At 52.8% G+C, this 26,763-nt stretch overlaps 2 protein-coding genes across 2 annotated transcripts in view; one reads left to right on the top strand and one right to left on the bottom strand.

Moving 5' to 3' along the window:
• The first annotated feature begins 11,110 nt into the window (after positions 1–11,110).
• LOC138847336 (uncharacterized) lies at positions 11,111–12,496 on the top strand. Its single transcript, XM_070065675.1, has one exon. It carries the CDS (start codon positions 11,111–11,113, stop codon positions 12,494–12,496), a length of 1,386 nt encoding a protein of 461 aa, XP_069921776.1.
• A 2,035-nt stretch (positions 12,497–14,531) lies between these two features.
• SPTLC2 (serine palmitoyltransferase long chain base subunit 2) overlaps positions 14,532–26,763 on the bottom strand; it is a 98,044-nt gene continuing 85,812 nt past the window's right edge. The window contains exons 11-12 of the mRNA XM_002719571.5: positions 23,828–23,957; positions 14,532–19,737 (exon numbers count right to left, since the gene is read on the bottom strand). Of these exons, the coding sequence (XP_002719617.2) occupies positions 19,618–19,737; positions 23,828–23,957 (250 nt within the window). The 3' untranslated portion in view covers positions 14,532–19,617. The remainder of the gene's footprint in view (positions 19,738–23,827; positions 23,958–26,763) is intronic.

Genomic DNA, 26,763 nt, shown 5'->3' on the forward strand with positions numbered 1-26,763 from the left:
CTTAAAAAAAAAAAAAAAAAAAAAGTTTGCTGAGCTCTAAGCCTAGAGGTACTGGGGCTGCATTCTAGCAGGATTCTGACTGGCACATCACACAAGTGGTAACTGCCTGAACAGGCAGAGTTACCTTCCCAGACAAGCCCTGCTCTGGCTTCCTGCGTGCCAGCGTGAGTCAGTGCCCTCTAAGCCAGGTGCTCTGTCTCCTGCAGCTACGGCTACTGCTTTCATCTATTTTTGCCTGTTTTATTAGGTGGCAGCGAAGCCTGCAGGCTAATCCTATGAATATGACTTGGCCAAAACTTGGCAGTTAAAATCAGAGTTCCGATCTGGGTAATTCACACTGCCAGAGCCACCTTGGAGGGAGTGCTGGGCTGAGCTAATTTGCATCTAACTCAGCATGACAACCATAGTTGCCCTGTGATAACCTGGGCTCTAGCTGAAATCGCATCAGTGGACAAATAACAGACTCTTCCTAACACAGAGACCATTAAAAAACTAGAGCTCCTTCCCACCTGGCTGGAAAGCTACCAGTTCTAGAATTCTTAGGAAAAAAACCTGAAGTAGAGATGGCAAACACCTTAGTAAAATGCAAAGCACCCAGCCGCTTGTCACATGACGTGCTCAGTAACAACTCGCCCGTGGTACCCAAGACTAATTCTTAGCGTTGCCATTTCACTGATAACATTTGTTAGCCATCTGAGCCTAAAGAGCAGAATGGTGTCACTAAAAATAAAGCTGTGAACTCGGGGTTTGAACGGTAGGTGTTCTACCACGTAACAAATTGGTAAAAATTCCTTATCAAATGGGCTCAACAGGCACCTTGTGGTGGAGCAACCAAGATGCATGTACCCTCCTCTTCTTCATCGTTCCCTGCTGGTGCTCATCCTCCTTGCATTCTGTAGGGTGCTCCGCCTCCTCTCATCCCCCTGGGCTCTGTGCTTGGAGGCCGGTGCCCCTCCCCTGCCCTCCAGGTAGCCCCGAAGAGGAGCCAGAAAAGCTTTCCTGGTGGGCAGCCAGGCAGGGGTGTCCTGAGGCCAGTGGTTGTCACCTCCATGTCACCGGCAGGGAGACAGACACCAGGCAGGCAGTGAGGGGGCCTCAGAGCTGGATCCAAGAAGAGTGGACCTGAGGCCCTGGCCCAATTAAGTGGCCCCACCTTGCTTCCCAGCCAGCTTTCTGGTCTCAGCTGACTTTCCTTGCCTCTCGGGGGCAGCTTAGCACCAGGCTGTGCATCGATTCACCTGACTCCCTAACTGGGGTGGGCCAGGCATGATGGTTTCTTTTATTTGTTTATTTATTTATTTTTTATGTCTGCTTACTCATTTCATTTATTTCAAAGGCAGAGTGACAGAGACAGAGATCTCCCATCTGCTGGTTCACTCCTTAAATGCCCGCAATTGCCAGGGCTGGCCCAAGCCGAAACCAGGAACACAGAACTCCACCCAGGTCTCCCACGTGGAGGGCAGGGACCCAAGCACCTGAGCCCTCACCTGTTGCCTCCCAGGATGCAGCGGCAGGAAGCTGGGTGGGAAGCAGAGCAGTCAGGACTTGACCAGCGCCCCGGTATGGGGTGTGCGCGGCCTGACCCAAGGCGCCGTGGTTCTAACATGACAGGGTTGAGACCGCTCGGTTAACAGAAGCTGGCTTCGAACCCTGGCTCTGCCAACAAGAAGGCTGCCTGGCCTCCGGCACAGCCAGCTCGGAGCCTCCCTTTGCTCAGGGTGGGTTGGGAACTGAGAGCTTGGGACATCAGATCCCCACGCAGCCCGCCGGAGGAGCGCTCACCACAGTACAGATACGGACCGGGAGATGACTAAAATAAAACCACTTAAGTGGGCCGGCGCCGTGGCTCACTAGGCTAATCCTCCACCTTGTGGCGCCAGCACACCGGGTTCTAGTCCCGGTCAGGGCGCCGGATTCTGTCCCGGTTGCCCCTCTTCCAGGCCAGCTCTCTGCTGTGGCCAGGGAGTGCAGTGGAGGATGGCCCAAGTCCGTGGGCCCTGCACCCCATGGGAGACCAGGATAAGACCTGGCTCCTGCCTTCGGATCAGCGCAGTGCGCCGGCTGCAGTGCGCTGGCCGTGGCGGCCATTGGAGGGTGAACCAACGGCAAAGGAAGACCTTTCTCTCTGTCCCTCTCTCTCACTGTCCACTCTGCCTGTCAAAAAAAAAAAAAAAAAAAAAAAAAACCACTTAAGTGAAACTGAGTTTTAAACACATTATTTTTAGCTATCATAAAGTAATACGAGGTCACCAGACAAAATCTGGGAAAAACAGCAAAATATTAACAACATAAATCACCTGTATTCCATCACCGACAGATAACCTTCCCACTTTTCATATGTACAAGCCTTTCAAATAAATACATCTTTGGGGGAGGGGGGCTATGAAAAGATTTCAGAAGTGTTTTGTACTCAAATAAGCTTCTCTTAATTTTTCCATGAACTTAAGATTTATTTATTTGGGCCGGCGCCGCGGCTCACTAGGCTAATCCTCCGCCTAGCGGCGCCGGCACACTGGGTTCTAGTCCCGGTCGGGGCGCCGGATTCTGTCCCGGTTGCCCCTCTTCCAGGCCAGCTCTCTGCTGTGGCCCGGGAAGGCAGTGGAGGATGGCCCAGGTGCTTGGGCCCTGCACCCCATGGGAGACCAGGAGAAGCACCTGGCTCCTGGCTCCTGCCATCGGATCAGCGCGCTGCGTCGGCCACAGCACGCCAGCCGCAGCGGCCATTGGAGGGTGAACCAACGGCGAAGGAAGACCTTTCTCTCTGTCTGTCTCTCTCTCTCTCTCACTGTCCACTCTGCCTGTCAAAAAAAAAAAAAAAAAAAAAGATTTATTTATTTGAAAGTCAGAATGACAGTGAAAGAGAGAGAAAAAGAGAGAGAGCGCTTCCATTCACTGGTTCACTTTCCAAATGGCTGCAATAACTTGGGCCGGGTCAGGCCAAAGCTAGGAGCCAGGAACTCCATCCTGGTCTCCCACATGGGTGGCAGGGCCCAGGCACTTGGGCCGCCACCCGCTGCTTCTCAGACACGTTAGCAGCAGAGTAGCCAGGACTCAAAGCAACACCCTAACACGGCATGCTGGCATCCAATGCCATGGCTTACCCTGCTGTGCCACAATGCCTGCCTCCATGAGCTTTTTGATGTCCCTTGTATTCCTTGGCATCTGTGACCACAGACAACTCCTCTGGCCTCCCAGGTGGGAGCCCAGGCTCTTTTGCTACTCCAGGCTGCCTGTATGGACAGCTGTTGGCCAGCACATCCTTCTACTAGCCACTGGCCCTGGTGTTCACACCAGGACCGTCCTTGCTTTGGCTCAGATAGGTGAAATGCAGAGCCTGGCTGACTCCCGACTCCCACTCCAGCCAGCGCTCATCTGCTCAGATAGTGGGGCACTGGGGGTGCCCAGGCTGCAGCCACTACCCAGGTCTTGAGGCCAAGACAGAAGGAGCACCATCCCAGGCCCCCCCTCATGAGTCTCAGAGGCCCAAGCCCATGGCCCCCACCCCACCAGGCCTTGGCTCTTTCCTGTCCTATCCCTGGGGTAGTGTGGTTCAGCTCGACCTCCACGGATCTTTTCCAACTGGCGAGTCCCTCCTCTGCAGAACGAGCTACTCGTTCCTGCCTGGGAGGGCTGTCAGGACCGTATTCACCAGGCATTCCCACGGCACTGACGGCATGCCAGCAGCTACTCCACACACTACTCACTCCATCCTCCCCACAGCCTTCTGGCTGTCACCTGTTTTACAGATGACTGTGACACACAGCAAGTAACTTGCCTGAGGACACAGACGCGTAGTGGCAAAGCCAGGATTTGAAACAGCCGCCAGCCTGGGCCCACGCTCTAAACCATCATACTGTGAGACAACAGGGGTACATCCTAACAGTGCCCTTCGCAAATCAGGTGCCTAGGAGCCTAGTGTTGCCCTCCCACTACCTCTCTTTGCTTGACATGTTGGAAAAGAAGAGACCTGGAATCTTCCATCTCTCCTCCTTGTACTTCCCCTGCTGTGTCCCCAGATGCCTGCCTCAGCCCCGAGCCCCACTCTCCCCCTCACCCCATGCCGGCCCCAGCCAGCATTAAGCACCCAGCCCCAGAGCAGTCATCTCTGGGTGGCCCAGCCAGCCGGGGCTGGCATCTGTCACTGAGTCAGCGTGCCCTGGTCTGGACGGCACGGGTGGAAGGGCAGAAGGTGAAAGGATGAGCAATGGAACACCGCGACCCCTCTGCTGACCGCTCCTGGAGCACCTCCAATTCCACCAAAGCTCTCTTTGTGCCCGTGACCTTGCTCGGCACTCCATGCCATCTGCAGCCTCCGGGGCACAGAATCGGGCAGCCCCAGGGCAGGGAGTTCAGGGCCATGACTGGGATGCCACGGGTGCCGGGCGGTGCAGTGGTTGAACGGCGCCAATATCTCGAGGCATCTGTGGTTGTCACACTGCAGGGGGTTTCTGCTGGCATCAAGGGCAGAGGCCAGGGCTGCCGCTCCCCACGCTACAGTGCACAGCCTGGAGCATCGACAGTGCTGCAGTGAAGAGCCCTGCTCTGCAGCCAGGCTGCCTGGGTCTGGCTTCTGCCAGCCACCTGGCTCTGACATGCGGGGACCTGGCAAGGGACATCAACGCTGTGAGCTCCTGCATCTACAAAATGGGAACCATGACGGGAGTGAGCCTGGCCCAGGCCCCACTTCTCAGTGGGGCCTCAATGCGCCCATTCCAGCCCTCCCAACCATATCCTTCCACTGGTTGCCAGCCGGACCACGGAACAAGCAAGAGCGTCCTGGCCAAATGTCACAGCCAGGCGTGCGCGTGCCGCCCTTGCTCCCTGGAGCTGTTCTTGGAGCTTCCTCCCGGGATCCCCTGAGGGTGGAAAGGGATCAGGAAAGGGGCTGTGTTTCCTCAGAAGCCCACTCTGAGATCAGGGGTTCAAGTTCAAGTGGTTCCTTTGGAAGGTGCTACCAAGAGTCACCAGCAGCAGGTGGTGCCGGTAGAAAAAGGGAAGCAGCCAATAAGGAATGTTCTAGGAGGCTTGCAAAGAGCTCAATCCCACTGGACACTTGAGGAGCCGGGAGGTGCATCCCAGTGCAGGGGAAGGAGCTGGGGTATTTACCTCCCTCCCTCCCTAGTCATTGGCTGAGGCTGCTGGAGGTAAAGGGCACTTCAGGCTGGCCTTTACAGCTCTGAGCAGGCTCTGGCACCAGTGAAAGCCCTTAGGGCCCTGGACGCTGGTGATGGGAAGTCAGGCCCGAGGGCGTATGGCCTGTAACCGGCCTCTCGGGCATGGTAACATCTCGGCCTGGGCTAGACTCTGTGTCCCATTTGTCACTTACTCCAACTGGAATTCAGTTCCGCAGGCATTGTTCACTGCGTTCTCAGTGCCTAGCAGAGTGCCTGGTGCATCTGTGGGAGCGCAGTAAATCATCACTGAGCTGACAAGTGAATGCCAGCGGCCCCGGGTGTGTGTGTGTGTGTGTGTGTGTGTGTGTGTGTGCGTGTGTGTGTGACTATCTTCACACTAAAGATGAGGCTCTGGAGGCTTATCTGGAGGGAGGGGAGGGGATTTCTGAAGGAACAGCTAGGACTCACACTCAGCTTTGGCTCACTACAACACCCAGGTGTGTGCACCATTGCACACACGTGCACAGACACTCGTGACCATAACCTCACATTCTGCTGGCATCAGAGGCAGAGGCCAGGGCTGCCACTTCCCACGCTACATCTTGTCTGGCACTTGAACGTGGTGGGAACAAGGGCAGGCTGGAGTGCACGTGAGCTAGGTTCGAATCTCACCTTAACACACGTATTAGCCATATGTCCTTGGGCAGGTTACATGATCTGCCTTAGTGTCTCCCTGTGTAAATTAGGGTAACAGCAGTATCTGTCTTATAGGGTTGTTGAGTTAGAACAGTGCCTTGTACAAATACACAAGCAGTGGACAGTCCCTAGAGTGAGGAAGAAAGGAGAGATAAAGGGCACCCCTCTCCCCAGGCACCATGTTAGTTGTTTACATCTTACTGGGAGCTGAAGCCCTCCCCGCCCCCACGCCCCATCCACTGATGCAGAATTTCTCTGCAAGTATAGTCCCATCATGCTATAAAGTGAATTTTGAGGCTCCGTTCTATTTGGGAAGACCTGTGTGGGCAGGTGTCATTGTATAGCAGGTTAAGCCACCGCTTGGGATGCCTGCATCTCACATCAGAGTGCCTAGAATCAAGTCCACCTCCATTCCCATCCAGCCTCTTGCTAACGCACCCCCTGGGAGGCAGCAGATGATGGCTCAAGTACTTGGGTCCCTGCCACCCACCCATCTGGGAGTTGCAGAGGAAGATCCCAGAACCTGCCATTGGATGGTCCCAGCTGCTGCAGCCACTTGGGGAGTGAACCAGCAGATGTGAGATCTATGTCTGTCTGTCTGTACCTTTCAAATTGCAATTTTAAAAAAGAAGAACACCTGTCCTGGGCCCCACAAGACCAGCGCCGTCTGTTAAGCTCACATGTGTAGTTTCATGCATGTACAAATACACAACCGCGTTCTTCGCTGGAGAGGGGTGTCATGCACAAAGAAGGGGTACATCCTGAGATACAGCCCCACAACCCCCACAGGCACCCAGAGACACCTACCCTCCCGTTCTTCGCTGGAGAGGGGTGTCATGCACGGAGAAGGGGTACATCCTGAGATACAGCCCCACAGCCCCCACAGGCACCCAGAGACACTTACCCTCCCGTTCTTCGCTGGAGAGGGGTGTCATGCACAGAGAAGGGGTACATCCTGAGATACAGCCCCACAACCCCCACAGGCACCCAGAGACACCTACCCTCCCATTCTTCGCTGGAGACGGGTGTCATGCACAAAGAAGGGGTACATCCTGAGATACAGCCCCACAGCCCCCACAGGCACCCAGAGACACTTACCCTCCCGTTCTTTGCTGGAGAGGGGTGTCATGCACAGAGAAGGGGTACATCCTGAGATACAGCCCCACAACCCCCACAGGCACCCAGAGACACCTACCCTCCCAGGCTTGGCCAGGCCTCCCCGGCCCATGTGTTTCCAGTTAGCATGACAGAGTCCTGATGCCACAGACCCCTACTGCATGGCCCACGCCTGCCTGCTCACCTGCTGCGGCTCCCCTCGCAGCTCTTCTGGGCCTCCAGGTCAGGAGCTTGTTTATAGCATGAAATCCAGGTGCCAGGTGCAAGACAGCACCTCCTCTCCCCTGAGCAGCCCCAGCTGCTGAGGCCCAGACCCTTCTACCCCCAGCCAGGCTGTACACTCAGTCCTCTGGCCTCCCATGGGGGCTGGAGACCCAGCATTCAACAGCAATGGCCACTTCAGCCTAGCCAGGGGACCAGAGGCAGAGGCGCGGGCTGGCTGAATCCCTTGTGGCCCTCCTCTCTAAGCCTACCCACACCGGCACCCAGTGCAGACCTCACAGCTCATCCCAGGAGAAGTGCTGGCAGAGCACACCATGCCCAGCACAGGGCCGGCTTCCTAGTGTGCAACCCGTGACCTTGCACGGGGCCCCGCGTTCGTGCCATCCTGAGATCCTTAGAGACCCCACAGTTTCAGACCGCAGTGGGCTGCACAAACCATGCAGCCAGTCCCACTGAGCGCCCCTATGTGCTGACCTGGGCAATCCTCACATTAACCAAGCGGCAGGCAGGCACCGGCACCATCCCCCTCACAGTTGAGGCAGCCACAGTCCAGACCCAACTCTCTTGTGGTCACACAGCTAAGGGCCGCCAAGCAGGGTCGGAGCAGCTGGTCTGAGTGGAGGGTCAGCCCTGGCACTCGGCTCACTCCAGGCAGCCGGGCCTGCCCTTCCAGGTGTGCTGCCTGCGACCATGAACAACCCCAGAGCACTGGTCCGCCTGTCACCTCCAGCGCTCCTCCCTTTGATCCTCAAAGCAACAATGTTTGAAGTCTGAAGGGAGAGGAACTGATGGAGCTTAGGAGACGGAGATCTAGGGGCCTGGGGCCACTGAGCAGCCAGGCCTCCAGGCCTCCTGGCCTCCTGGCCTCCTGGCCTCCAGGCCCCAGCTCCTGCCCTGTCTCCCTCCTGCAGCTCTCCTGAATTGCCCTACCCCTAAGAAGAGAAGAGGAGGAAGCCAACTGGCAAGGCCAGGCCACTCCAGACACTCACGGACAGGACTGGCAGGAACCCAGCTGGAGGAAGCCAACCTTCAGGAGCACCTGCATTTTGGTGCCGCTCACCTGGCCCGGGAGACCGTCCCACGTTCCATGCCCCGCCTGCAATCCAGCTCCTGCTTCCAGGCAACCGGCAGGAAAGGCGATGCCTAGCATGTGCAGGTGCACCCGGGCCTCCGGGGATTCCCCGGGCTCCTTCCTCTCCACTTGGTTCCTCCCCCTCGGCCCATACCCTCAAAAGCACTTCCTTCCACGACAACTAGACCCCTGCTGCTGCAGCAGGAGCTGCCTGAGTCCCCACATGGGTCGGTCCTGGCAGTCCCAAGGGCTGTCTTCCCTCGGTCGTCTCTCTTGCCTTTCCCACCACCCCCTGCGTCATTCTGCCTGCCCAGCACTCAACAAATCACCTTGCCCCCACCCTTCGCAAGACAATGCCACCCATGGGTGCAGTGCTTTCTCACCCAGCCCTCATCCAACAGAACAAGTGCATATTCCCATTTTACTGTGGGAGCGCACTGAGGCTCAGCGCCAGGCCTGCCCAGATTTCGGGGCGGTGGGTTTGGTTTGCTAGGATGACCGCCATGAGCAGGCCAGGGTGTGACACACAGAGTGTCAGGTCCCTGGAGCAGCTCCTCATGACACACTACACTGCCAGTGACGCCTGACTTCTCTGGGCCTCTGTTTTTTTTTTTTGTTTGTTTGTTTGTTTTTTCCCATCTGGACAATGGGGACCATGCATACATCAAGATGGGGTGACAATGAAGTGTCACCATGCTCAGGGATTCCTGCCTACTCCAAGGCCTGAGGCTGCTCCGCCCCCGTCACCCTCCACTTTTACGTCTGGGGGTTTATGCTCCTCAGCTTCTTCATAGACGCTCTGTCAGCTATTTCCAACATCCCACCCAAGGCTCTAAAAGAGCAGCCTGCATTTTCAAAAATGCTTTATTTGGGGCCGGCGCCGCGCCTCACTAGGCTAATCCTCCGCCTTGTGGCGCCGGCACAAGGGTTCTAGTCCCGGTCGGGGCGCCGGATTCTGTCCCGGTTGCCCCTCTTCCAGGCCAACCCTCTGCTGTGGCCAGGGAGTGCAGTGGAGGATGGCCCAAGTGCTTGGGTCCTGCACCCCATGGGAGACCAGGAGAAGTACCTGGCTCCTGCCATCGGATCAGCGCGGTGCGCCGGCTGCAGCGCGCTGGCCGTGGCGGCCATTGGAGGGTGAACCAACGGCAAAGGAAGACCTTTCTCTCTGTCCCTCTCTCTCACTGTCCACTCTGCCTGTCAAAAAATAAAAAAAAATAAAAATGCTTTATTTATTTGCCAGGCAGAGTAAGAGAGGGAAGGACAGAGAGAGAGAGAGAGCGAGCTAACACTCACTGGTTCACTCCCCCAAACGGCTACAACAGCCAGGGCTGGTCCAGGCCAAAGCTAAGAGCCCAAAATTCCACCTGGGTCTCCCACGTGGGTGGCAGGCAATCAAGTCCTGGGGCCACTCTCCACCGCCTTCCCAGGTGTGTCAGCAGGGAGGCGGATCAGAAACGGAGCAGCAGGGACTTGAAGCGGTGCCCCCCTATGGGATGCCAGCATCACAAGCAACGGTGTAACCCAGGGCACCACAACACAGGTCCCAGGCTGCGTTTTCTAGGCGTGATTCCTGAGCTAACACCGTGAACTCAGTCTCATAAGACGGCAGCAACGGACGGGGCACAGCTGCTCAGCCCCACCTGTGAAACTTGAAGAACCAAACCAGTGAATTCCCCGTTAATGACACGCTGGGCACAGAGCCCGAGGCCCTGGACTCCAGGTTTGGCTTTCCCCTCACTGCGATAATTTGCTTTCATGTAGTTTCGAGGACTGCCAGGCCCTGCACTGGAGCTGAGGGTCTGACTGTGGCTCACAAGTAACTCATCCAGCAGCAGGTCCCCTTTGGGGCAGATCTGGCAAACATACTAAAAATAATTACAATATAAAGTGGTGAATACTGAAATAGAAAGTACCTATGCCTAGGGAGCAGAAACAAGCCAGCTAAATGAATTTAATCACCACGGTCCTGGAGGTGCAGCTGGCCAGGGGCCCCGGGGTTTGTCTACAGCAGGGATCCTTTGCTCCCCGCTGGCTGCATAGGGCTGAAGCAGTCCAGGTGCCAACCGCAGGGCCCACTCTCTGTCTCTCAGGCACTCACCATCTCCTGCATCCTGCTTGCCCTCTGGGGCCTGTGTCCACACCTCTAAAACGGGAGAACCACCGGGGCCTCTTACCAGAACAGCTTAGCACAGCGGGGAACCCAAGACCTGAAACCACCTGCCACCAAGCCGCCCCAGCTGGCTCTGACTTGTTCCCATGGGGATGAGTGTGTCGTCCCTATCCCCGCCACAAGGGGGCAGACCATGGGCTGGGCTGTTGACCCCTCAGGGACCAGAGACCGACCACAGTTTCTCCCCAAAGCCAACACCTATCTTCCACCTCACTGCTCGTACAGGCAGGCCCACCCACAGGCCACCAGGAAAGCGTCCCACTGTGTCTTCCGCTTTTCCAAGTGATAATAATGTATAAGTCCCTGGCTGACTACCCCTAAACACACACACACTTTCTGAGCTCACCTCAATTCACACTGGAAGGGGCTCACATCCTTGTCTGAATCCGATTATGAGGCTGCTCCAGGGAGTCGCTTGACCCTGGCTGAGGGCCGCGGTCCCCTGGTCCGCTGCGAGACTCCTCCCGGAGCTCATGCGCACAGCTCTGAGCGTGGCTGCAGGTGAGGTTCCATCAGGGCGAGGGAGGCGGGCCAAGGCAGAGGGTCGGGCCACCTCACTGGGCACGCAAGTGCAATTCATTCCACGGCTGATCCGCCACGACTCGGCCAGGGCCCTGGCGAGGCGATGCACCTGCCACCACCAGTGCCCGAGGGCAGCCCCCGGCCTCTGCCCCGCTTCCTCGGGGGCGGCTCCGGTCCGCGCGCGGTTCACAGGAGGAAATGCACGCACCCAGCCGCTCGCCTCCGTCAGCCTCGCGTGGCTCCCGGGTCGGGCGTGGGGCCACGCTGCTCCCTCAGGGGCAGCCCTCAGCCGCCCGCAGCAGCGGCACGCCGAGGAGCGGCCCTGCTCGGCCCGGCAGGGGTCGCATCGCCCCCCCTCGGGGCGGCTCTGCCCGCCGCCTGCAGCCGCGCGCGCCTCCTCGGGGGCAGGAACGCGGGGGCTGCGGGCGCGCGCCGCTCGCACGCCCTCTGGCCCGGCCCCGGGCCCTGCGCTCTCGGGCCCTGCGCTCTCAGGCCCTGCGCTCCCCGGCCCCTGCGCTCCCCGGGCCCTGCGCTCTCGGGCCCTGCGCTCCCCGGCCCCTGCGCTCTCGGGCCCTGCGCTCTCGGACCCTGCGCTCTCGGGCCCTGCGCTCCCCGGCCCTGCGCTCTCGGGCCCTGCGCTCCCCGGCCCTGCGCTCTCGGGCCCTGCGCTCCCCGGCCCTGCGCTCTCGGGCCCTGCGCTCCCCGGCCCTGCGCTCTCGGGCCCTGCGCTCTCCGGCCCTGCGCTCCCCGGCCCTGCGCTCTCGGGCCCTGCGCTCCCCGGCCCCGGCCCCGGGCCCTTCGCTCTCCGGCCCTGCGCTCTCGGGCCCCGGGCCCTGCGCTCTCGGGCCCTGCGCTCTCGGGCCCTGCGCTCCCCGGCCCTGCGCTCTCGGGCCCTGCGCTCCCCGGCCCCGGCCCCGGGCCCTTCGCTCTCCGGCCCTGCGCTCTCGGGCCCTGCGCTCCCCGGCCCTGCGCTCTCGGGCCCTGCGCTCTCGGGCCCTGCGCTCCCCGGCCCTGCGCTCTCGGGCCCTGCGCTCTCCGGCCCTGCGCTCTCGGGCCCTGCGCTCTCCGGCCCCGGCCCCGGGCCCTGCGCTCTCGGGCCGGCCACCCTGCTGTTTCCCCGCCCTCCCCGGAGGGGCCGTCGGCACTAGCGGGCGGCTCCCTGTGGTGCGTCAGCCTCGCCGCCTGCCACACCTTCGGCCGTCGCCGTCGCGGCCCCGAGCGAATTCCGGTTTTGGGGGGAGGTGGCCGCCCCCGCGCTGCGACCCCTGTGGGGCCGGGAGGGTCGGGCAGACTCCGCCGTCGCCGCCCGCGCCCCTGCGTGTTCCTGGGCCAAGGTGTATTCACGCCTGGAGAGGAGGCCTCGGAGCCGCTCTGCCCGCGGCCGCCGCGGGACGTGGGGTCCTACGCGGGCCCAGTGCTCGCGGCGCGTTAAACCCGGGAGAAAGCCGAGTCGCAGGAAGCCTCGGGCAGACAGCGGCGACCCTGCCCCGCAGCGGGGTGTCCCCTAGTTTTGTCCTGGATGTTAGGGTGGCACTGCCCACCGCCTCCCGGGAGACGCTCGGGCAGGCCACGTGGCGACTCTGAGGGCCTGGGAGGAAACCTTGGCTGCGGCAAAGGAGCCTTGAGGGGCATGGCTGGGGATGTCGGGGAGTGTGTGCCCGCGACCCAGGTCCGTCGGGAGCAGTGGGTCCCTGGAAGAGTTGGAGAGACTGGCAAGAAGCCCCCAACCGTTGGCGTGAAGCTGCTGGGGTCTCTTGGGGGCACTGCGGTTTTCCGGAACTTCTGTTCCCAAGAGCGCAGCTAGCTGAAGACGCCCCCGTATTCTGAATGGTGCACGCGGGCAGGGGGTGGCAGCCTGGGTCTGGAGCTGGCCCCCTCGGCTTGAAACCTTCCACCATTTACTAACTGGGCGATGTTACTGCCTAAGCTGTGTGACCTCTCTGCTTTTGTCATGTCAAGGCGGGGGGCTGCCTGCCTGGCACATGGGAAGCGTTTGTACTAGGATGAACTATATGCAGTTGCCAAGCTTTGGTCAAAGGAGTTGGATCTTGACAGCATCCTAGGGTTTACCTAATCAGACCCCTGGTGCAGGACAGGCTAGCTACAAGAAGCATGGCCACCCCCTATGGCATCTCCCAGACTAAATGTGAAGCTCTCTTCTTTACAGGTTGGATTTTTATGGCAAAGAGGGATAAAAGTATTTTCACACCCCAGTAATGCTTTCTGAGATTTTATTTTTTTATTTATTTAACAGAGTTTTGTGGGTATCCTCCATCTGCTGGCCCACTCCTCAAACTGCAGAGGCAAGTGCCTCTCCTGAGAGACCAGGATGGCGTTCCTGGCTCCTGGCTTTAGCCTGGCCCTGACCTGGCCATTGTGGCCAGCCAGGGAGTGAGCCAGCAGACGGAAAACCTTTCTGTCATTCTGCCCTTCCAACAAGTAAGACAAAATCCTAAAATGAAACCTGCATCGTGACAACCTGCATTGTCTATACACAGTGCATCCTTCCAAGTTAGCGGATTCTAGTCATTATCTTTGAGCTCTGGCTCTGTAGGTTCTAGGTAACCAACAGCAAAGCAAAATAATTGTCTATAGAAATTAAATTCTGTCCTATCCTGTAGAAGTTCAAATGACTTCCCTCTCTGTGTGGAAAAAAGTTTTGGTTTCATTTGCACATTTAATATTCCTGACCCATACATTTGTTTTCCACTATGTCCTTTGAACTGGTTCTAACATCATTATCACTTTCTCATTAATGAAGTAAACCTTTAAACCATGTTACTTTTTTATCTGTGATTATCTTTTGACAATCACTTTGTACAATGAGTTTCCATCAATTACCTTGGCATGTTTGTTGAAAAATCAACTGACCCGGGTCTCCTCCTGGCCTCTGATCTCACTGTGTTGATCTACATGACGATCCCAGCCCCAAAGGCCACACCCCTGTCCACACCAGATACAGATTACCACCTTTTATCACTCTACTTTTCTTTTTTCTTTCTTTCTTTTTTTTTTTTTTTTGACAGGCAGAGTGGACAGTGAGAGAAACAGAGAGAAAGGTCTTCCTTTGCCGTTGGTTTACACTCCAATGGCCGCTGCGGCCGGCGCGCTGCGGCCGGTGCACCGCGCTGATCCAAAGGCAGGAGCCAGGTGCTTCTCCTGGTCTCCCATGGGGTGCAGGGCCCAAGCACTTGGGCCATCCTCCACTGCACTCCCTGGCCACAGCAGAGAGCTGGCCTGGAAGAGGGGCAACTGAGGTGGCAGCGTGTTCATATGCTGACCTGTCCACTGGGAAGTAGAAACTGTATCTGTTTGTTCCTGTTAATTGGCACAGAGTCACACTTATTGGCTGAATGAATGGAAGCAGATGTATCTTTCTTAATATTTTATTAGGGCAAAAAAGAATATATTTGCATGGGATGATCCTTAAAAGTTCTCTCAGATAGTCCCCTTCAGTTCTGAAACATGCACTCTCAAAATGCACACATCCACACCCAACCCAGTATTCATAGCTTCACAGTCATCCAGTAACGTAAAAAATTTAAAAATAATCATAAAGTCATCACCTGGCAAAAAGGGGAGGCAGGGGTAGGGAGAAAGGAACATTTGAACACATTACTAAAATTTATAAATTTTTATTTACACTTCTCCTTCTCTCACTTTCTCAGATCATATGAACATTACAGCAACGGAAAGAGTTATAGTCATAGCACCTCTTGCAAATTCCAGTTTACAGATAACTTGGTTCGTGGGGGAAAAATGGGCCAGCGAAGCATCTCAGCACTCCCATAAGCTAGGGCTCTCTCAGAGTCCCCCCTTCTCTACCGTTAGCTGCCTTTACAGAGAGGGAACGTCAAGCCAGGGGGCGTGCCGGCTGCATGCACAGACCTTCCCAGTGTCCCGGGAAGAACCGCCCAGGATGCTTGTTGGAATTCCAACCATCGGCTTACCGTCACTGAGGTGACAGGCCTGATGTTGAGGGTGAGGACACGTTGCCGCTCCACCCTAGTCAGTCCCCTACTCTCTTAGCAAGCTTGCAGGAGAACCTGCGAATCGTGTTGCAAAAGCTGACTCGGAGTTGGTTCGAGACTCCTCACGCACAGAGGGATTGGTTCATCTGGGCAGACAGCAAGGAGGCAGGATACGCAGGCAGCACAGCACCAGGGTACCGCTCTTGTCTATGCCTTTCATTCACCTGGCCCACTACTGCTCCAAAGAACCGGGCTTTGGGTATTGCTTCATTAGAACACAGTAAACTACAGGTTAAGTGCCAGTGCGTTCTTTCAGGTCCGTGAATTATAACTCATCATTCCAGAAAGAAGCAGTTTAAGGCCATCTCTCCCGCGTACTATGCAGTAAACAGAACCTTGCCCACAGCTCCCCCAACCAAGCCACTGTCAAGAGTGGATTGCGAATGCGACAGCTCCAGAATCACCAAAGATGAGAATAACATTTGCTTTAGGGGCCTGTGAGACCCTTTGGTTTCCTCCCTGGAAAACAGTCGATAGGAGAAGGTGCTGGGAAAACCGAAGTCACCGGCAATGACAAAAGAACAGCAGCGTTTTCTACACTAGTAAAGCAAGGCAATAGCTGGCAACTCCAGCGTTCACTTCTGTGTCTTAAGGGGGGAAGCCAGGCCTCCAGCTGGGCAGCTGGCTGGACACAGCTGTGGGCTAGGAGCCCACGCTCACACTTCACGTGGCTAACACCAAGGAGAGACAGGGGCATGCATTTCTCCACGTGGAGGTATTTGGATTAATTGGCTTGATGGATTAAGATGCCTGATGGACACTGAACTTCCATCTTAGGGAGGCAACGCAGGTTCTGGGCCTGCTGCAGGACAAAAAACATCTATCGCTTCTGGGCTCAGCAGCCAAAAAGAATCCTAGATTCTCGTATTTCCTTTCTCACAATTGCTTTGGGCTAAGCAGAGTTTACCTATGTGAATTCTTCATGAGTATAGACAGAAAAGGAAAACCACTACTCTCCCTTTTTGTCTATTGACACAGTTACAGCAGCCATTTTGCCTTACCTAGAACCCTAGAAGAGCAAGGACACCCTGGGAATTAGGTTCCAGGAATTTTGTTATATAAGAGTACAACTGTACTTAACCTTGTTCAGGTGGTTTTGCCACACGGCTACTACTTCCTACAAAATAAGAATCACCTAGATTCTTTTCCCTTCACTGCGTGTAGCATTACCCAACCCAGCAGCAGTGGAGACCAGAGATTTTCATAAATTTGGAAAAGAAGGAAAAACAGGGAGGTGCTGGTAGATGTCACAGTTTTTCCCTTCTTTGAAAAATCATAACATCTCTCCATGTAAAATCTCCTGGTTTTCACTATTAGGAAGGAAGCAAACAGTATCATACACTAGAAAATTCACCTAGACCTTGAGAAACCCAGAGGCTCCACAAGGTGGGAAAGTCATCATGTCCTGCTTCTTCCTGAAATGTCAGGCTGATGCACACGCAGAGCCACGGGGCTGACCTACTGATCCTCACGGCCCTGGGCCACCGCAGCTCAGTCTTCTCTGGAGCTGGAATTCGGCAAACCAAGAACTGGAAGGTATAGAAAGAGAGAAGGGCCAAGTCTAGCAGGGAGGGACTCCAGAGACAAAAGCAGAGGGACGCTGTACCATCCCTTGGCCTCCCTTGGGGGCTGAGGCAAATGTGCAGGCCTCACAGGTTGTCAGGAGGACTCTGTTCACCTTCTAGAGGGACTATACAGGAAGAAGCTCGTTCAGACCATCTGAAATCCACAGCCTAGCACCAGATGTTAAGACAATGCCAAAAATCGTTTTCTAATAATTTTTTTTTTAATCCAAAGCACAGCAAAGTTAAGAGAGTACCCTGGAGTCTTTGACCCTACTAGGTTAAAATAAAGATAGGAGAAGCTGCCACTTGATGTGATTCTATGTGAGATTTTCATGTCCCCTGGCCATACATGTCCTGGCTTCTGATGGGATTTGCTCAAAGAGGTCACATGAACGTGAAATGGACAAAGGCAATACAAACTAAAAAAAAAGGATGAAGAAAAGGGGTAAGATCAGTCAACTTCTATTGATTAACTCCTATGATCAGCTCTGGGAGTGATGGTTAACTGACACCTGTTTGAATTCTAGCAGATTCTTGAATCTCAGGCCATGTTACACTGTGTACTAAATAATCCTTGCATGTCCTAGATTTGTATTCATTCCCAGTGATTGGATTTATATATATTTGCATTTCTTTAAGAACTTAGACAACGGTACCTATGATATGACTGGACCCCAGATTTATATTACAGTGTCATGAAGAGACAACCATGCATAATACAAACAAAATTTTGTCTTCTAGGGGCTGGCATGTGGCACAGCAGGTTACGCTGCTGCCTGGGATACCAGCATCCAGCATCCTATATGGGAACAACAATCTGAGTCCTGGGTGCTCGTCCTGCTCCAGTTCCCTGCTAATGTGCCTGCGCCCCTGTACCCACAGGAGAGACCCAGATGGGGTTCTGGGCTCCTGGCTTCAGCCTGGCCCAGCCCTGGCTGTTGGCCATCTGGGGAGCAAATCAACTGTCACTCTGCCTTTCAAAAAAAATAAAAATGTATTTAAAAAAAAATTGTCCTCTTGAAAGTACAGAGGTCCCGGATAGGTCAGTTTTGTCTCTTCGAAACAAACTGGTAACTTAATTCCACCAACAAAGTGATTCATATACATTTTAAATGCCCATACTGACATTTTAATTTGCAGTAACTTCATGCAAGTCAAAATAAGAAGGCAAGTTCACTGCTTAAAGTTTGTGACTTTTGCAAACCTTATACCTACACCGTAGGCAGTGACTGCTGTGCAAAAGCAATCCGACATTTCAGTGGGATTCTATAGCGGGAAATCAGACTTGTGGAAAAGGTTAGCAATGCATGTGATCTTTTAGGGCTATTTAGTCACCAGTCTTTTCAAAATTATTATTATTTTAACTGGTACATACTAAATATAGTCCCTGTGTCTCTCCTTGGTTCTTCCTGTTCTTTAAAAAGCAAAACAGAATCTGACCATCTCAAAGGCTTAAAGCTCTCAGATGCCGAGAGTGACGAAGACATAACTTATGTGCAAGACATGAAAGCAGAACCTCACCGACAGTCACTAACACTGCCGGCATCCTTCCTCACGGGTGTCTGCGTGGGCACACGGCAAGAGGACAGCACACCCGGAAGAACCTGCATTGGGAATCTTCAGCAACGAAAGGGGCAGGCTCCAAAACACAGACGCAGAAAGTGACTTTCACACACGGCTTTCCGTTATCCTCCCAAACCATCTCCTCCAATACTTGGCCACTAAAACACAAGCTGATCTAGGGTACAATAAAGCCAGAAGTTCTCTTGATCACTTAAGCTTTGGTCAACAGAAAAAGTAAGAACCTCAAAGTGGTGATTTTCAGATGTGTTCTTTGGTCAAGCAGTATAAAGCTTTCTGAAAGAAGTCCCCTGGCCTGGGTACAGTATGAAAACAGAGCCGAAGTATGGGCTCTCCCAGTTGAGCAGAGATAAGTGTTCAGAATTCCTCAGAGAAAAAAAAATACAGGCCCAGAAGGACAGGCAGAATCTAGCCACAGGTGCAGGTTAAAACTGTCTTTGGACGTCAAGAATAAGAGAACCAGCATCCAGAAGGCCAACACGTAAGTGGATCAGCTTCCAAAAGAGCTAAGTTAATCATTGTAATCCTTAAACAGGAACATGATAAATTATTTATGAGCAGAGAATTTACCAACATTTTCTTTTATCAGCTTAAATCCTCATTTGGACCCAGAACCAGCGGGAGGCTGTCACTGTTTTGCAATGGAGAGAGCAGTAAGAAATCCTAAGCACAGACGTTCTACAAGTGATCGGTTCTTCCCACACTGCCCCGCCCTTCACTTTGCCAAGGAGCGTGTGTCACGCCTCATGGCAGCTTTGTACAGAGGTGTGGGGGCACCTGCAGCACAGCGCCTGCCGCAGTGGAACACGAGTGCTTTTAACACGATGCCTGAAACAGGGGATCAAAGTATGGGGCTACAGCCTGAGCAGAACCCCGAATCTGGACACACCCTCCACCTGGAGTACTTGATGGGGAAGGAAGAAATGATCTGCTGGAGCAAGACCAAAGCCTGGGGAAATTACATAATGAGTCTTTCAGCATTGTTATTTACTGTTTTTCTTAACAGGCTAAACTTAGGACTAAAATGGAGAATACTTTGGTTGATGACTTGACTGGTTAAACCAAGACACCTAAGTTTGTAACCTCAGAGGCCTGGATGGGAAGTAAGTGGAAGGCACTTGCTCCCTAGGGAGGAGGGCCAGGTGTGCGTTGAGGCTGCAGGACCAGGGCCTGCAGGAGCTCTCTGTGGGCCCAAACCCACAGGGGCTGCAGAGGGCAGTGGCCTACGTGGCTAGGGTCAGTGTGATTTCACAAGTAGAATAGTTATAAAATAAAAACATTTTTTAATGGACAAAAGAGCCAAGTGAGTCACCTCATTTTTGAAAGGTGAGGTTTAGCGAAGGAAGGATAGGAAGCAGTTTTTACTATTTACAAAATGCCATTTGGAGTGGAGGCAGCCACCGTCAGCAGGTGAGGCAATGTCTTTCACGTGAGGTGGCCACAGAAGTGTGGTTCCTGGAGCTGGCTCAGAGAGGCCACACACTGTCCTGGGCGAGGGAGAGTTCCTCGGAGGGAGCACCAAAAAGGCTCAGTCTTCCGACTCTTCGTAGGTAGTCTCATCAAAGGGCCTGTCCAGTAGAGGTACCAACCGATGGCGGGAATACTTCAACTGCAACAGGTCCCCAACTTCATCTATCTCCTTTAACGCCTGAAATAAACAAGACAAAGGAGGCGTCAGGGGTAGCCAGGGGACTTCTGCAGATCAGACTACAGGGCATCTGGGGAAAGGGCTGCTTTTTTTCTGTTGTTGTTCTCAATCTTTATTTTTACATATTGTCAAGTTCACAGCATATATTTTGTGTTCTGTTTTCATGTCTGTGTCTCATGTGGTTAACTTTTTAAGCATGCATGTTTTCATGGCCATATAATACTCCCCAATGAATATAGTATAATTTATGCAAACTGCTTCATACTGTGAGATATTTAGGTTGCTAGAGTTTTTTAAAATTTTATTTAAGTTATACATGTTTTATATATTTCCTATATACAGATTTAGGAACACAGTGGGACTTTCCCCGCTACTCTCCCTCCCACCCACATTCCAACCCTTCCTCCTCCTCCTCCCTTTCGGATTCCCATTCTTAATTTTTACAATAATCTAATTTCAGTATACTTAATGATCAGATTCCCATTCTTAATTGTTACAATGATCTATTTTTAGTGTACTTAATGATCGTATAGTTAACCCTACACACTGGGTTCTAGTCCTGGTTGGGGCGCTGGATTCTCCTGGTTGCACCTCTTTCAGTCCAGCTCTCTGCCGTGGCCCGGGAAGGCAGTGGAGGATGGCTCAAGTGTTTGGGCCCTGCATTCACATGGGAGACCAGGAGAAGCACCTGGCTCCTGGCTTCGGATCAGTACGGCACACCGGCCATGGCAGCCATTTGGGGGGTGAGCCAACGGAAAAAGGAAGACCTTTCTCTCTCTCTCTCTCTCTCTCTCTCTCTCTCTCTCACTGTCTAACTCTGCCTGTCAAACAAAAAAAAAAAAATAGTTTTATTGAGATATAATTCGCATTCCACAATGGCTGGAGCTGCACCAATCCAAAGCCAGGAACCAGGAGCTTCTTCCAGGTCTCCCACGAGGAAGCAGGGGTCCAAGAACTTGGGCCATCTTCTATTGCTTTCCCAGGCCATAGCAGAGAGCTGGATCAGAAGTGGAGGAGCCAGGACTCGAACTGGCGCCCATATGGGATGCCAGCACTGCAGGCGGTAGCTTTATCTACTACACCACAGCGGTGGCCCCTCTTCTTTGTCTTCTTCCTTTTTTTTTTTTTTTTTTAAAGATTTCTTTATTTATTTGAAAGTCAGAGTTATAGAGACAGGGGGTAGGGGGAAAGACAGAGATAGAGAAGAACCTTCCAATCACTGGTTCACTCCCCAAATGGCTGCAATGGTTGGGGCTGGGCCAGGCTGAAGTCAGGAGCCAGAGCCTCTTCCAGGTCTCCCAGGGGAGTACAGAGGTTCAAACACTTGGGCCGTCCTCCACTGCCTTCCTGGTCACATTAGCAGGGAGCTGGATTGGAAGTGGAACAGAGATCCAAACTGGTGCCCATAAGGGATGTTGACATTGCAGGCAGCAGCTTAACCTGCTACATCACAACACCAGCCCAAAATTCACCTTTTTAAAATATATAATTCAGTGCTTCTTAGTATATTCACAGAGTTACGATTTTTACCACCAGCTAATTTTAGAGTATTTCTTATCACTCCAAACAGAAATGCCACACTCATTAATCAACCTCACTTGTCCCCTGAGACTCGACTATCACCAGTCTACAATCTGACTCTCTAAATTTGCCTATTCTAGACATTTCTTTTAGTGGAAGGGGGGAAGGAAACATTTTTATTAAAAAGTAGTTTATATCTTTTTCAGAAATGCAGAAAGACAAAGTTGGAGAGATCTCACAAGTATTGGTTCATTCCCTCAAAATCTGTAATAGCCAGGGCAAGGACTGGCGAAAGCCAGGAGCCTCAACCTGACTTTCCCACGTGGCTGTCAGGGATCCACACATCTGAGCCATCACCTGCTGCCTCCCAAGATGCACATCAGCAGTAGTAAGAATTGAAATAAAGTGTAGGGGCCGGCACTGTGGCGTAGTGGGCAAAGCCATGGCCCGCAGTGCCGGCATCCCCTATGGGCGCTAGTTCTAGTACCAGCTGCTCCACTTCCGATCCAACTCTCTGCTATGGCTTAGGAAAGCAGAAGATGGTCCAAGTCTTTGGGCCCTTGCACCCACGTGGGAGACCTGGAAGAAACTCCTGACTCCTGGCTTAGGATTGGGCCAGATGCAGCCATTGCGATCATTTGTGGAGTGAACTAGTGGATGGAAGACCTCTCTCTCTTTCTCTCTGCCTCTCTGTAACTCTGCCTTTCAAATAAAGAAAGGAAAAAAAAGAAAAAAAGAAAGTGTGAGTTCTCCAACTTTGATTTTCCTTTTCAGAACTGTATGGGGGCTAGTGCTATGGCGTAGAGGGTAAAGCTGCTGTCTGCAGTGCCGGCATCCTATATGGGCACCAGGTGGAGGCCCAGCTCCTCCACTTCTGATCCAGCTCTCTGCTATGGCCTGGGAAAGCAGAATCAGATGGCCCTAGTCCTTGGGTCCCTGCACCAGTGTGGGAGACCCAGAATACGCTCCTGGCTCTGGATTGGCCCAGCTCTGTCCTTTGCAGTCATTTGGGGAGTGAACCAGTAGAGGGAAGACCTCTCTCTCTCTCTGCCTCTGCCTCTCTGTAACTCTGCCTTTCAAATAAACAAATCTTTAAAAAAAAAAAAAACAATAAAACTGTATTGACTATTTGTGGCCTCTTCCAGTGTCATATGAAGTTGAAGATTAGCTATTCCACTTCTGCAAAAAATGTCAGTAGAATTTTATGAGGGATTGTATTGGATTTGTAGTTCACTGTACTGTCATCTTAACAATATTAAGTCTTCCAATCCATGAACATGGAATATCTTCCCATTTATTTCAGCAATGTTTCAAAATTTTCAGCATACAAATCCAAATGTATACTAGAGATACAGAATGATTAAAACAGGGGCCAGGAGCTGGCGCTGTGGTATAGTGGTTAAAGCTGCCGCTTGCAGTGCCAGTATCCCATATGGATGCTGGTTCGAGACCCGGCTGCTCCTCTTCAGATCCATCTCTCTGCCATGGCCTGGGAAAGCAGTGGAAGATGGTCCAAGTCCTTGGGCCCCTGCACCCAAATGGGAGACCCAGAAGAAGGTCCTGGCTCCTGGCTTCGGATTGGCGCAGCTCTGGCCATTGTGGCCAGTTGGGGAGTGAACCAGCAGATGGAAGCCCCTCTCTCTCTCTGCCTCTCCTTCTCTTTCTGTGTAACTCTGACTTTCAAATAAATGAATAAATCTTAAAAAACAAACAAACAAACAAACCCGGGCCAGTGATGTGCTACAGCAAGTTAAGCCATGCATGGCCTTCAATGCTGGCATCCCATATGAGCACAGATTTGAGTCCTGGCTGCCCTGTTTCTGATCCAGTTCCCTGCTAATTCACCTGGGAAAGCAATAGAAGATGACCCAAGTATTTGGGCCTCTGCATCTGCACTGGGAGACCTGGGAGAAGCGCCAAGCTCCTCGCTTTGGATTGGCCCAGCTCCGGCTTTTGTAGCCATTTGGGGAGTGAACCAGAGGATGCAAGACCTCTCTCTCTCTCTCTGTGTCTGCCTCTGCAACTCTGCCTCTCAAATAAATAAATAAAACTATTTTTAAAAAGAATTTACTACAGAAGAATCTTAGGATTCGAAGAGAAGCCCAGCAACAAGACTGGGAGTGACCCAGAAGGTTTCCTGCAAGTGGAGATGTGGAGAAAAGGGAGAGGCTCATGGGAGAAAACTGTAGGGACAGAACAACGTCAGAGAAGCTGGAGGAGAACGAGAGCTGCTCAGTTGTAGAGTCCATAACGAGGTCCCTCAGGGTGGAACAAGAAGCAGCTGGAAAATTCTCCGGCGCTCTGGTGATGCTTGGTCTTAAGGCTGATGCTGAGAATTTTGCAATGATTTTTGTAAAAACGCCAGTTCTCAGTAGCATTGTGATGATCTGCTCTGTATTACCAGTAAGTATCTCAGGTGCTTGAAGACCATCAGGATCAACAGATGGCTGATTTCACCTGCGAACAGGTGGGTACTAACCATTATGACCAAGAGATGATTAATTTCATCTGATAAACAGGCACTTTTAGAACAAAGCATACGTTTAGGAAAGTGAAATTTTCTACTCACGGTATCTAGTATTTCTTTGGTATGAGCTGCTGACAGACAAAACCTGGCTCTCGACTCTATAATTGGAGTAGCAGGAAATCCCACCACAACTACACCGATGTTCCGCTTCAGCATCTCCCGTCCAAAGGCGCTGCAAGAAGACAGAGGGAAAAGAAACCAGGAGAGGAATAAATCACACAGTACAAAGGTCTTGCTGTGCTGAATGATTTAATCTTTCTGATGATGTGGGCACTGGAGACTTTCTAGGAGTTTCTTCTAACTGCTACATCACGTCACAACACCAGCCCCAAGTTTACATATTTTTAAGTTAAAATGGACAGTTCACAGGGGCCAGTGCTGTGGCGAAGTGGATTAAGCCATCACCTGCAGCACTGGTATCCCATATGGGTGCCAGTCAGAGTTCTGGCTGCTCAACTTCCAATCCAGCTCCCTGCTATTGCGCCTGGAAAAGCAATGGAGGATGGCTCATGTGCTTGGGCCCTTGCACCCACATGGGAGATCCAGAAGAAGCTCCAGGCTTCTGGCTTCAGTCTGGCCCAGCCCTGGCCTTTGCAGCCATTTGGGGAGTGAACCAGTAGATGGAAGATTTCCCTCTGCCTCTGCCTTTCCCTCTCTGTAACTCCTTCTTTCAAATAAACATAAATAAATTTTTTTAAAAATTGACAGTTCACCAAAAGTGCTTTTATTCAAGACTAAGATAGTGCTTTCCCCTATGGTGTCCTTCACACAGGAGAAAGAATATCGTTGGTGGAGACCAGTCTGAATGGGCTTGCCTCGAGAGCTGTGATGACACCTTAAGAAAGCTCCTGATGTGTAACAGTGGTTCAGAAGCTTCAAAAGGAACCTGAATCATGACACTCGGCAGGTTACAGCATTTGCAGGATTCTGAGGAGACAGAGCATTTGCAGTAACGTGGACCTCTTCCTGCAGAGCGGCTGAGCAGTGTTAGCCCTCCAGACGAACGTCTCTGATGGGGTTGGGAGCAAGGCTGCCTCTGCAAGTCTGGCTGCCCTTGGGTTGCTCAGGCCAGCTCGTGCCCTGCGTCTGCTGATTACCAGCCTAGACAATTCATCAACAACCTCCACTCCTGGCCAAACTGGTGGCCTGTGGCCTCACTCCACAAACGTATCTTGCTGAAGAACATATTCTAACTTTCACTTTGTTAACTAAACTACATTGTTCTCAGTCTTCCCCACTATTGACCTATCTCATTTCTTTTGGACTTTCCCCATAAGCTGTTTACAGCATTTTCTGGCACAGCATTAATGGCATCTGCTCAGCCTCAGAACACCTTCCCCAGTGCACTTCACCTGTGTCAGGATGAACCGGAGTGAATCTGCAGCAGAGGCTCCCACACTCTCTCCTGTTTCATTGCACTTCCTTAACCTCTCTAAATCTTAGCTGATGATAGCACAGAGACAGCTTCACTGGTGTAAAATGATTTGGCACAGCCTTGTCTAAAGAGGACTCCAGGGGGCAGGCATCATGTCACAGCGCTTATGCCACAGCTTGGGATGCTCAGTGTGCCTGCTTTGAGTGCCAGTTACTCCACACTTGGGTCAGTGTGCCCAGGAGGCAGCAGGTAATGGCCCAGGTACGTGGGTTCTCGCTACTCAGTGGAAGACCTGTGTGGAGTTCCCAGCTCCTGCCTTTGGCCTGGTTAAGACCCAGCTGTTGCAGCCATTTGAGGAGTGAACCAGCAGATCTATGATCTCTCTGTATCTTCCTCTGTCTTTCAAATTACTTTTTTTTTTTTTTTGGGAGGGAGGTTTTCAAAAAAGGGTCCTAAACTGAGTCCTCCAGATCCAGTGACTTTTAAAATTTATTTATTTATTTTAAAGATTTATTTGAAGGGCTATGTACAGAAACAGAAGGGAGGGGAGAGAAGGAGAGAAGGGGAGAAGGGGAGAGGGGGAGAGGGAGAGAAGGGGAGAGGGGGAGAGGGAGAGAGGGGGAGAGGGGGAGAGGGGGAGAGGGGGAGGGGGGGAGGGGGGGAGGGGGGGGAGAGAGAGAGAGAGAGAGAGAGAGAGAGAGAGAGAGAGAAACCTTCTACCCACTAGTTCACTCCCCAAATAGGTACAATGGTCAGGGCTGGGCCAGACCAAAGCCAGGAGCCAGGAGACTCATTTGGGTCTCCCACTTGGGTGCAGGGGCCCAAGTACTTGGGTCATCTTCCTTTGCTTTCTCAGGCGCATTAGCAGGGAGGTGAATCAGCAGTGGGGTGCCCATATGCGATGCTGGCAACACAGGCGGTGGTTTAACTCATCAGGCCACAACACCGGCCCCAAATTTACATATTTTTAAGGATTTATTTACTTGAAATGGAGAGAGAGAGAGAGAGAGAGAGAGAGAGAGTGAGTATCCATCCTCTGGTTTATTCCCTATATATTTACAACACCCAGGGCTGGGCCACACTAAAGCCAGGAGCCAGGAACTCCATTTGGGTCTCCCACAGGGGTGGCAAGGGCCCAAGTACTTGGGGCATTTTCTGCTGTTTCCCAGGACATTAGCAGGGAGCTGCATCAGAACTGGAGCAGCTGGAACACAAGCTGGCACTCACATGGGATGCTGGCATTGCAGGTGGCGGCTTTACCCGCTACACCATAATGCTGGTCCCTACCAATTTTATATTTAAGATATACCTCAAAACTCCCCCTTTAAAAAGATGTACCTTCTTTACTATGCCTATGCTGAGCAGGTCACTGCTTTATATTCTACATCTCCAGTGCAATTTTGCTTATAATTACATGCAGGTACTTCAAGAAGTTTGTGGACAAATCGAATTAAAAGCATGGATTTTCCACAAACATTCTGAAGTATCCTCATACTTCTCAATATAATTATTGTCTACCTGCTCCTCAAATGTCTGCTGGCTTCATTATATATCTGGATTTCTCAAATACAGTGAAAACTATCCAAGGCACGGCTTTCTATTA

The sequence above is a fragment of the Oryctolagus cuniculus genome, chromosome 20 (assembly GCF_964237555.1).
Source record: "Oryctolagus cuniculus chromosome 20, mOryCun1.1, whole genome shotgun sequence".
Classification (NCBI taxonomy): domain Eukaryota; kingdom Metazoa; phylum Chordata; class Mammalia; order Lagomorpha; family Leporidae; genus Oryctolagus; species Oryctolagus cuniculus.